Here is a 12,837-nt window from a genome sequence, read left to right on the forward strand (position 1 = left end):
ATCAAGGTCTTCAACTGATTGCATGAGGCCCATCCACATTATAGAAGGTAGTCTGCTTTACTCAAAGTCTACTAATTTGTAGAAAAGTAGTTGGACATATTGTGGGATATTTACAGGTAGTGGGGATATTCACATGTAGTGGGACATGTAAATCACCCCCTAACCTGCCTCTCTATCATGTCCCAAGTGGTTCTAAAAGAAGAAAGAAAAATCACAGCATTGATTGAGGTGTAAAAGGTAGCAGGGATAGGAAGAGTTGCAATACCTCTGTCTATAGCCCTACATGTACAGAGGAATGAGAGCTGGAGACTTATGCTGGATTATGCCCAACTGAATCTAGTTGTTAGTCCTATAGCGCCAGCTGTTCCAACATGTAACTATAACTGAATCCATTGCACAGACTGGTGGCACTTGTTATGCTGTCTTGGACATTGCCAACACCCTTTTTTTTCTATTCCACTTGCCCCCAAGGGCAAAGGTCAAAATCAGTTCAGAATCATGGCAAAGCCTCCAATATATGTTTGCAGGACTTCCCAGGAGGTAAGATGAAAGAAGGGACACTAATGATCTTTTGTCATTCAGTCCCAACCCAGGAACCTTCCTCAAGAAGGAAAATGCCCTGGTGTGGCCCTCCCAAACTATTTGACTTCTGTATCTGCCAACCATCATCAGATGGCTAAACATTAGGGAATGGGCCCAGCTCCTGAATTGCTCATGGTGCTAGAAGAGGAGAGGTTTTAAAGCAGTCCAACTTCCAAAGGGGTAGACATGTACATATATAATAATGGGGAAAAATAATAAGAAGAAAGGTAAAGACTCTATATTGCTCTGTTAATGCATCAGGTATGAGCAGTAAAACTAACCTGCTGCTGCATGAAGCTAAAACTTTGTTCTTTTCTTCCTTTACTTTCATTACTCAGGAAAAATGTAAATCCACAAGTTAGCTGCTGTTAAATCCAAGCTTTTATCTATTGGATCATTTTATTTTACCTTTAAGCCAATTTTTCTGCTTCCTCATTGCTATTTCTATCTGCCTTGGCTCTAGGGTATACAGTTGACCTGAATTCTTGACTTGACAAAGCTGTGGCAGAACCAACCAGAGGGAGAAGACAAAGTGATAATAGAACTCAGAACCACTGTCCCTGCCTTGAACTTTCCTCTTGAGTAAGTTGCTGAATCTCAGTTTTCTTCTCTGCCGAACAGGATGAGTATATCTATCTTACCTGCCTTACTTGGAAGCTAAAAAGGCCAGATTAATTAACAGATGTAAGTAAGCTGTGGAGATTTATATGGGGACATACAGAATGAAGTCAAAGAAGCTAAGAAAGAAAATTTACTATATATGTTTGTGGAGTATGAAATGAGATGTGAAGGATTTTGAAGATTCTAAAACTAAATGTACAAACTGACATTGTTTTAACTAAAATATTCCCTGTTACTGATAATTTCTAAGTGGCATACTTAGAATATACAATAATGGTAATATTCTTATGTACCTGCTAAGTGTCGGCTTAAGTACTTACAAGAATGCTATGAACTATGGACTACTAGCATCACCATTGTACAGATGATGGAAGATGAGGGAATCTGCCAAATGAGACATTGCAAGTACCCAGTGGAGCTGAGAGTCATGTCCAGATCTGTTTGACTCCAGAGCCCAGGCTCTTAAGCACGAAGCTATCCTGTCTCCCTGTACATAGCACCTGACAATAAAAGCCTGCTTTAAATCTTTCTGTTGCTCAGGAGTGCACTGCATCCTTCAGAATCCCAGTCACTGAGCATCTTTAGAATTCTGTTAGGATTGACTGTAATCAGGGCATCATGGGGGATATAAATACAGGAGAGGTGACTTCTGTTTTCAAGAAGTTTATGGTCAGAGGGAAGAAATCAGATGTACCCTAACAACTCTAATGAAAAACGAAAGTGGTAAGTGTATTCTTTGGGGAACTAATATTACAAATGTCCACTAATGACATCTTATTGCACAAGCCTTTCCTAATTCTTCCCTCTAGCTCCTCCCTTGCAGCCAGTAGTAATATCTCCCACCTCGGAGGTCTGAAAAGCCTATGTCTATTGATCATTTGGAGTCCTTCCTCTCTCTCTTCTTTTCACAAATATCTGTTGAGTACTTCCTATGCAGGGGACCCTATGTTAGGCTCTGGGGATACTGAGTGAACAAGACAGACCTTAGCATACATCATCTATTAACTATCCCTCCAAGGCTTTATGTTTTGTCACCCCAGAGATTATAAACATGTAGAGAAAGAACCTAACTTTATTTTTTTATGTTCCACAGAAACTAAAAGAGTGCTTTTCTTTAGTATATGCCATAATACCCTCAAGGAAGACATTAAAAATATTATCAGTGAAACTTATAAACATACGCAAAATTAGAATTGTATAACAAGCTCCCAAATGTTCTTCCCATTCTCATTTGAAAGTCTGATGACAGGTAACAGAGGGTGCAAATGGAGATGGCTGGGTCAGTGACGAGGAAGCACCGTAGGCATTAGGCTCCGTCGGGGATGCCAGACATAGCACAGGCAGCGGGATACACCACATTTATTCATGTAAAGGGCAACAGACAGGAAGCAAGGGGTTTGCCAAGTGCTGGTGGCAAAGGCAGGGTAGAGCATCAGGTGCCGGGAGCTTGAGCTAAACTGGGCCAAGCAATGTGCTGGCTGCGTCTGTGCCTGGCTGTGGGTGGATTATGCCTCAGGGTGGTCTTAGAGGCACTGCATGGCCTCTCATATGCGCCTGAGCCTCCTTCCTCCCTGCAGCCTTTGCAGATGCTATTGCCACTGAGAGAGGCTCTGCTCTTCCACCAGCTCCTCTAATGGCTGCCTCTTCCGTGAAGGCTTCCTTCACCACACGTTCTAAAGAGGTCTGCACTCCTCATTATTCAACATAGCAACCTGTTTGTTTCCTGCCCAGCATTCTGAATTTTATAATTAATTATTCACTAGTTTACTTGTCTAGTTAGTCTCCCCTTCTAAACTGTAACCTCCAGTGAGGGCAGGGATCTTGTCTTTCTCCTTCAGCTCTATTTCCTCAGAAACTACAAGTGTCTGGCATATAATAGATATTCAGTAAATATTTGTCAAAGGAATGAATGATAGATAGTACTAAATATTTTGTTAATTCCCAATAATTGAAGCAAGAGTTGAGTGCAGAAGGGTACAAGAAAAGGAAAAGGTAATTTGTAATTTAATCAGGGCAAGCGGCAGCCTCTAACCCACTGGTTCTCAATTTGGCTGTGCGTTAGAATCAGCTGGGCTTTAAGAAAGTACCAATACCTGGGATCTTCTACAGACCAACTGAATTAGAATCTCTGGGGCTGGTGCCTGAGCAAAGGTATTTTTTAAAAGCTCCCTGGGTGACTATTATGTGCAGCCGGGCTTGAGAACCACTGCTCTAATGAAGAAAGGCTATAAGGATTGTGACAACGAGATGAGGGCAGTGAATTCTAGAGTAGAAGGCAGGTCTTCTAGAATCAAGTTTTCAATCCTTTCAATGCTTAAAACCAAATCAGGGATGAAATAAGAGATGATAATAGTTGAAAGTGAGTGAGGTACCTAATGACTGATAGGTTTTCTAAAATTTTATAAATAGTGTAGTACATTTAAATAAAAATTAAAAAACAATTTATGTTTGTTGCATTTCTATTTGCAAAAACACTTTTGCTTTTATTTAAACAAACGGCCACAAAAACAACTGAGTTAGAAAAACACCCATGTATTATCTTTCATTCTATGGTCACTTCTATCAGAGGCTGATTTTTTGTTCTTAAGGGTCATAACCAGACATCACTGTGCCCTTAATGTTTGCAAACATAATATCTAAGATGAAATAACCTTAAATTTGTCATATTGTGGTATTCACAAAAGAGTCTTCCAACCCATCAAAGGGCATTTCTTTTTTTTCCTTTCTTTTTTCTTCCTCCCTTCTGCTCTTTCTTGTCAGATTATTTTTAGGTAATTTCTAGTGTTTTTGGTGAGCTGATGAGGTTGGGCGAGGTGCAGCTCTTCTCATTCCAGAGCTAACCTTGCTCCTCACCATCTGCAGGTTGCTTCGACGATGGCGCACTGTGCTTCTAGGCTCAAGTGCAGTGAGGCTATAATTGCTTTTTCTCCCTAATTTATTTAGGTTGCCACACAATTTGCTGTAGCTGTAATCCCTCAGTATTGGAATCTGGGAATAATATAAATGGTTGATGGCAGAGTGAGATTTTCAATTGTGGCTTCTCAGTAATTCACACAATGTGCTGTCATTAGCACTTTGATGTGACATATCATGGTTTCCAGGGCTTATTGGGCCATTTATAAATATCAAATGAAGGAGTTAGAGCTATCATTGCAACCTAGTTACTGCCTTAATTGCCTTTACTGGGAAAGGCTGGCAATATTTTCTCTGGAGTGAAATAAAATATAATTTTTAGTTTGTCTTTAACCATTTGCAGTCAATCCCTCTCAAGTGCAGGAGTCACAACTTTCTTTTCCGTTCTTCTAATTTTCTAGTCATTTAACTTTTACCAAAAAAATCTACTTTTTATATTTTAGTCATCATTACCTGAATTGATTTCCAGATATCTAAATAAATATTCAAATTTATATTATCTCACCACAGTTTATGTCTAGGTTATTAATGATTATTATTGTGATTTAGAGGATTTTAACAAAATGACTTTATAAATAATAATAGCAATTAACATTTATTATTTACCATGTGGTAAAAGATACATATACACTGACTCATTTAATCCTTTCCACCAACCCTCTGAGATAGACACTATTATTGTCTCCATTTTATAAGGGAGAAAACTGATGCTTATTGAGGTTTGAAACGCAGGTCAGTCTGATTCCAAAGCCAATACTTTCAAGCAGTATATTCAAATACTCCCCACTCTCCAACCCCAGCATGGTTAGCCCCACTGTACAGAGGAAGAACTGAAGATTCATGTAACTAGAAAATTATCGTGCTGTATTTCAAGCCTGCATCTTCTGATTTCAGGTATAGAGCTCTTTTTACTTCCTAGGGTGGCTTCTGTCTGGGTGAGCTGTTACAACAGCTAGTGTCATTGCCGACATCCTGTGCACACTGCTAAGGTTGATAAATAAGCAAGGGAGGAGAACTGATAGTAGTAAATCAGAGGAGCTTCCCATGTAAAAGCGTTAGGGACAAAAGACCTGCCTGCCTGTTCAGATGGAGCAGGGCACAGGCTCTGATCCGAGAAGCCAGAGTTTAGAGACACAGAGGAGAAAAGAAGCAAGTCATGTCCACTGGGCATGCAGCCCAGGTTCTTCGGCCACTGACATGGAGCCAGCCTGAGTCTCAGTGATTGATCCTGCAGCCAAGGATGCCCTTCTCTCAGCGGCTGCACGTTCCCACAAAGGAAGGCTGCACATGGAGAAGTCTTTGTCAGGGCCCCTAATGAGAGGATTGGGTTTCACATCACAGCTATCCCTAAACAGGTACACTCTGCTTCTTTCATCTTCCTGATGGCTCCCACGGGAAAGAAAAGAAAGAGAAAGGAGGCTACACCAAGAAACAGGTCGTAGGCTGGTCTGGCTCGGTTTTGTACCTCCCCTGCCCGACCACCTCCAGGTCTGTAGCTTTGAAATTCTTTAATTTTCACACACTCTGTGTGGCCACTGGACAGTAATGGGAAAAGCTTTCTCAAATAATTTTTCATAATCAATCCACCATGACTCACTGGAAAATTAATGCCTCTGTACCTTTGCACATGCTATTGCCTGTGTTTGGAAGATTAGCCCCAACCCCCAAACCTTCTTTCTGTGGCTAACTTGCCCTTCTTCAAGATCCAGCTCTGGCATTGTCTCCTCCAGCAGCCTTCCTTGAGGCCCCAAGCCTGCCCTCCACCCAGGCGAGCCTCTGCATTCCTCTTCTATCCTCCTGTAGCACTTCTGCCTCAGTCCCTGCTGACTTCTCTCTCTATTTCTACTGTAAGCTCCTTAAAGGCAGGGACAGTTTCTCCAGTGTTTAGCACAGTAGCACATAGCATGAGTGTAATAAGTTTATGAATGAATGAAACATAAATAATAAATGAATATTTGCTTAGCCAATTAAAACAATCCTTTTGAAACATTCTATTTTTTCTTTAAAAAATAGCCTTTAACTCTTACAGACATTGGCCTAGGTAAAGAATTTATGAAGAAGACCCCCAAGGCAATCACAGCAGCAACAAAAATTAATGAATGGAACATGATTAAATTAAAAAGCTTCTGCACAGCCAAAGAAACAGTCACGAGAATAAACAGACCACCTACAGAATGGGAAAAAATATTTGCATACTACACATCGGATAAAGGACTGATAACAAGAATCTATTTAGAACTCAGGAAAATCAGCAAGAAAAAAATCAAACAACCCTATCAAAAAGTGGGCAAATGACATGAATAGAAACTTCTCAAAAGAAGATATAAGAATGGCTAACAAACATACGAAAAAATGCTCAACATCCCTAATCATCAGAGAAATGCAAATCAAAACCACAATGAGATATCACTTAACCCCAATGAGAATGGCCTTTATCAAAAAAACCCAAAACAACACATGTTGGCGTGGGTGTGGAGAGACAGGAACACTCATACACTGCTGGTGGGACTACAAACTAGTGCAACCCCTGTGGAAAGCATTATGGAGGTATCTTAAACAGATTCAAGTAGACCTGCCATTCGATCCAGCAATGCCATTATTGGGCATATACCCAAAGGAAAAAAGATCATTCTGTAACAAAGACACATGTACCCGAATGTTTATAGCAGCACAATTCACAATAGCAAAGATGTGGAAACAACCCAAATGCCCATCAATACATGATTGGATTAGTAAGCTGTGGTATATGTATACCATGGAGTATTACTCAGCTATAAGAAATAATGAAGATACGACATCTCTATGGTTCTCCTGGAGAGAGTTGGAACCCATTATATTAAGTGAAGTATCCCAAGAATGGAAAAACAAGCATCACATGTACTCACCAGAAAATTGGTTTCCCTGAACATCACCTAAATACACATCTGGGAACAACACCAATCGGATATCAGACTGAGGTGGGGGTGGGGGAGGGGATGGGTGTATGCCTACACAATGAGTGCATTGCGCACCGTTTGGGGAATGGTAATGCTTGAAGGTGCTGACTCGGGAAGGGGGAGGTGGGGAAGGGAGGGATATATACCTACATGATGGGTGCAACGTGCACTATCTGGGGATCAGACACACCTGGAGCTCTGACTTGGGGGGAAAGGCGGTACACGGGCAATGTATGTCACCTGCAATTCTGTATCCCCCATAACAATAAGATGAAATAAAAAAAAATAGCCTTTATTGGGACATTGGATTGTGACTGGGTGTTCTTCCTCAATAAAGAGAAGGATTTACACTGAGCCTGTGTCCACACCGTGGCAATGCAGTGCATAAGGGGCACAGTCTCTACTATTTTGAAGGGTAACAAGAATGGAGCACCCAGGATCTTGTCCTAGGATCTTGTGTTACCCAACTGTGCTAAGCAGGCACCAGTAAGAGTCAGTTCCTTCCCAATGGTCAAATGATATCTGAACAGTGATAGCTTGGCTCAGAGCATGTCGCTATGGGAGCCACAACCACAGGTTCAATTTCGCCATCGACTAGTGAGTTGCACTCCAATCCATAACTAATGATTGTATTCCAGAACAATGTAAACAGAAGGTGCTCTATAAGTGTGCACTGGGCTGAAGTGACTATATATTATTATTCTGCAGAGGCATTGGGCATAAAAAGAATGTAGACAGCAAATATTCACATCACTATGCCCCGTGTATAAAAGGTAACCTAGTGTGATCTAGTCTTGTATGTTTTTCTAAATAGAGAACTAAATTGTAGTCCCACAAACACACACCAGATTATTAGCTCTGAAGATAAAGGGGCCATATGTTATTTATGTGCATGTCCCTAGAATGCCTAGCACAGAGCCAGATACATTTGAGGCATCAGTGTTTTTTTGAATTGAATTATACTTGTGTGAAGACTGCTTTTTCTAGCCTGGTGTGGGAGTTAAGAGATTTTGACTAGTAATTCACCATTCCTTTCCCTGAAAGCTCTGTAAATCAAACTTTTAAAAAAAGCAGCAAGCTAAATTCCAAAACGCTCTCTGAGGAGAAATGCCCACGGCTGGTGGGGTCTGGACTATGTCCACCGAATGTGCAGATCTCTTCTGCACAAACAGCGCCTACTCCCAAGGGAGCCCATGACTGACCGACCGGCTGTGGAGACTCACACGTCCCCTCTTTCCCAGTGGCAGGGGGGTCAGGGGAAAAGGGTGGGAGTCTAGTGATGAAGCACGGCTGAACTAAATATTCTCTTCTTCCCAGGAGAAGGAAAATCTCACAACAGGAGGAGGGCTGGCACTTTTCTAGAGGAACAACCATAAAGAACATGGGATGCAGTTGAAAATTATCTTTTCTGAGGACAAGCTTCTCTTTTAAAGGGCCGTCCTCATAGTCTCTCTTAGCTCATATTGGCACTTTTGGAATGGCCCTGGCAGAGCTGGGCTGGAATGCCACAAACTGAGATGAAAGCTGACTGGACAGGGGAAGGGTGATATGGCACATAGGTTGAGGAGCCATAAGGCCAAGATGCTCACTTCTGAATTTATCCAAGAGCACTGGTTTGGGGAGGCAACCAAAACACAACTCACTAATCCCCTAAGCTCTTAACAAACTCTCTTGAAGATTTAATCACAATGTAAAATCCACAAGTTTTTATTGGCAGTGTTTAGTTATCAATTGCCCAATTCTCTGAAGGGGCAACCAATACGATTCCCAGGTCTATCTCCATTGCACATTCCCGGGGCCTGCTGGCAATGTCTGTCAGATTGGTGTTCTGGTTTAGTCTTGTAAATTCTTTCCAGGGGAGACTTAAGACACTCTCTCCCAGCTGCCAAGTTCTCTACTTATAAGGTGCAGAATTTATTAGTGCAAAGAAGGATAAAAAAGAAAGCCTGCTACCTTTTTAAGTGCTTTTACGTACGGTTCCTGTATTAGCATTTGGTGTTTCCAGAAATACAGCTGCCCAGCTCATTTGAGCCTTTGTGCTAAATCAGTGGAACTTGTTTTTGCTTCCTATGAACTTCTATGAGCTCAGCTTCCACCACTTATCAACTGAGGTCTATTGTGCCATGCTTTTAAAGGAAATCACTGGCAGCAACTCTCATTTGGGGAGAACAAAGCCATGAGGACTTGCATCTTTAACTTAACACACAGCCATGCAAGAGTACACAAAGGGTTGATAGGGAATCCAGGTTTGTCCAACTCTGGAAATGAAGCCTCTCTAGTCACCGAAAGATAATCTTTTTCTGCCTGTTTTCTTTTCTTCAATTCTAGAACATGCCTGTTTTCATTTCCAAACTCAATTCTAAGGCAAAATTAGTCTCAGACCACAGCAAAGACACCTAAAAGAATGTTGCAAGAAATAGCAAGGCACAGTGAAAAGAAAATCCTAAGATTTAGAACTGGAAAATTCTGAAGGTTCCAGCTCTTATTACTTGTCTGACCTTGGATAAATCATGTAATAACTTTAGTTTCTGATTAGCAAAATAAGTATAAATAGTAACATTTACCTCACCAGGCTTTCTTCAGAGCAATTGTGACAAATTATCTAATTATATTATTTATATGTTTATTTATTTTTCATTTCTCAGTATCCTTCACTACATTATAAACTCCAAGAGTTCAGGGACATTGTCTTTTTGGTTCATCACAGTAGCCCATTACCAGGAAGAGCAATTCGCACATAGTACATGATTAAGAAGAGTGAATGAGCTGAACTTTTTTTTTTTTTTTTAGTTTAGTATTTAAGTGAAAACCTGACATTTGATCAATGTGTCTTTTTTTTTTTTTTTTTTTTTGAGACAGAGTCTCGCTTTGTTGCCTGGGCTAGAGTGAGTGCCGTGGCGTCAGCCTAGCCCACAGCAACCTCAAACTCCTGGGCTTAAGCGATCCTACTGCCTCAGCCTTCGAGTAGCTGGGACCACAGGCATGTGCCACCATGCCCAGCTAATTTTTTCTATATATATTTTTAGTTGGCCAGATAATTTCTTTCTATTTTTAGTAGAGACGAGGTCTTACTCTTGCTTAGGCTGGTCTCGAACTCCTGACCTTGAGCGATCCAGCCACCACGGCCTCCCATAGTGCTAGGATTACAGGCGTGAGCCATACAACTAAAGCTCAGACTCGGGGGGATGGGGAGGCATGGGCAATGTATATAGCCTGATCTTTTGTACCCCCTTAATGAGCTGAAAAACAAACAAAAAATAAAAATAAAAAAAAAAAAAAAAGAAGAGTGAATGAAACGTGAATGAGTGACGGAAAGAAAAAAAGAAAGAAGGAAACGATGGAAAAAGAACAGAGGAAAGAGGGAAGTGTTCGGAGCATTGTTGATGCACTATTTATAAAAGTGATCTATAAACTATTAAGCATTATCTGCATTACTAAAACATAACTAACATTTGAGGCATTCATTATGCTAGGGTGATCTTTTAAAATGTAAGTTAGATCATGTTGCTTCCCTGATTAAAGCCTTCTAACGGCTCTTCATACTGCTTACAATAAAAGCCAAACTACTTTAAGCTTACAAAGCCCTATGTGATCTGAGCCCTGCCTACCTCATTTCCAACCAGTCTCCCCCTTCCCTGCCTGTCCCAGTCACTCTGGTGCTCTTGTGTTTCCTCAGACATGCCAAGTTTGTTCCTGCCTTGGAGCCTTTGTGTTAGCCTCTTCCCCTGCCTGGAAAGTTCTTCTGTGAAATCCACATAGCTGGGTCCCAACTGTCCTTGGGCTCTTGGCTCATAAGCCACCTTTGCAGAGAAGGCTTTCCTGTCCAAGACTGGAAAGGAGCCCCTGCAGTACTCTATTATTCATTTATGATTATTTATTTATCTGTTACTAGTCTCTTCTTCAGTGTCTAGTGTTCAATAAATATTTATTTCTGTGTGACATTACATTTGTTTAATGCTTACATTTCATAAATAGTTTTCTAATTATTTTGTTTTATTTTCACAAGTATATGGGCTAAAAAACAAAAGGAAACAAAACAAACCCCTATGGTTCCATACTGAGAACTCCCTCTCCGCCCCTTCCCACCCCAGCCCCACACACATATCTTGGGAGAGGTATCCTTGTCCTGTGAATGAAAGCAACTGTGCCAGTTGGTTTCAGTATTTATGATTTAGTTGGCATCTTGGAGTCATGCACCCAGGAAAACAATAATTACTTAGTACTCTAACCTAGAGGGATTCTTTTGAGACATGGAAATGGTGTTGTTGGTATCAAGCTGTTCTTGGTTCTGGGCGTGGGCCCCCACTGGCTCAGGCTGGGGGAGGAGGGAGTGGGTAGAAACAGGCAGAGGGAAGCAGGTGGTGGGAACACTCACTGGTTCAAGTTTGCGTCTGCTTACTGTGGACCCGAGTGCAGTGATAGTTCTACAGGAAGAACACTGGACCAGAGCATGGGAACAGGTTCCAGGGCTGACTCTCCATCCCTCCTTCCCTGCTCGACCCCAGGCTATCAGTCCTTCTGTTAAGTGAGGCAGAACTGGATTATCTTGAAGGAGAGTCCCAGTCTCAATTCTATGAGTTGATGAGAGGAGTCCAGTCTTTTGTCATGAACACGACATTGGTGAAAAAGGATAACCTGTGTATTATTTCTGATAAGCATAGCTTTTATGGACTAAGTGGAATTTCTCTGATTGGCCAATAAGGTCAGTAGAGAAACTCAGATCTCTGCTTCTGCCATTCTATTTTATTCTTCTCTTTCCTTTACTTTTCTAGAGAAGTTAGTGCTTTGGGAAAATCCCCTCATTGTCACATAGGAATCAGCATCTAATTGTAAGTACACTTCAGCCACTCCCCAAGAAATGGGTTCCTAGTGCATCGGATCTTGGCTAACACTCCCCCATCTGCTTTCAACATGTTGTATTTGACTTTAACTAATGTCTCTTGTTAGCATTAAAGAAAACAATCTGGAAAAATTCACTCTCAAGCAGAGTTCAAACAGGCCACAAGTAGATGTGGAATCTCAACTGCACAAGGTTCTTTTTTAACTAATAGTATTAATAATAAATATATTAATATATGTGAATATATGTGTATATTCATACTGTACATGCATGTGTGTGTGTATATATAGAAGTGTGCGTATGGATATGTGCATGTGTGTGTGTGGGGTGGGGGTGAAGCCAAAAGTCTGTGAAATGGGTCAAGGGAACAAGGACAAGAGTGCTTCTCTCCAATTTATGAAATTAACTGATAACAGTAAGAGAAGAAAAATTCTCCTGGTGTGGAACAAGGCATGACCAAAAAACTGAAAGAAATGGAAAAGGAGATGGGAATCTTTATCCCACACTTACTGGTAAAGGGTTAAAATTCTGGTCCACGAGGTGATTATATCCATGGTCAAAAAATGAGTGCCGTATCACAACATCAATGCCCTGATTGGCCAGCATTCCTAAAGTGTTCAGCCATCTAAAAGGCAGAGAAAAAAGCTACATCAATACATTTTTAAATGGCATATAACAAGCTCTGTAGAGATTGGTTATGACATACACATACACACCAACTCCTCACCACCAAATTGACCTAGTATTTTAAAGGAGAAAATTATTTTAAACATTGAATACACAGCTGTAAGAGATTTTAGAGATTATCAAAGCCAACCTCTTCATTTTATAGGAAAAGAAACAGAGGTCCAGGGGAGTAAAATGAATTGCTCTTGGTCATAAAATAATTTGTTGTTAGTGACTTATCTTTTACTCCTGAAATACTAACAAATGAACATCCTAGCC

The 12,837-nt window shown here is 40.9% G+C and overlaps 1 protein-coding gene across 3 annotated transcripts in view; it reads right to left on the reverse strand.

The window, feature by feature from the left end:
* HPSE2 (heparanase 2 (inactive)) overlaps positions 1-12,837 on the reverse strand; it is a 526,089-nt gene that overhangs the window by 109,596 nt on the left and 403,656 nt on the right. For all 3 annotated transcript variants that reach the window (XM_069460602.1, XM_069460601.1, XM_069460600.1), the window contains one exon: positions 12,403-12,517. In XM_069460602.1, coding sequence (XP_069316703.1) covers positions 12,403-12,517 — 115 coding nt within the window. The remainder of the gene's footprint in view (positions 1-12,402; positions 12,518-12,837) is intronic.

The sequence above is a fragment of the Eulemur rufifrons genome, chromosome 28 (assembly GCF_041146395.1).
Source record: "Eulemur rufifrons isolate Redbay chromosome 28, OSU_ERuf_1, whole genome shotgun sequence".
Classification (NCBI taxonomy): Eukaryota; Metazoa; Chordata; class Mammalia; order Primates; family Lemuridae; genus Eulemur; species Eulemur rufifrons.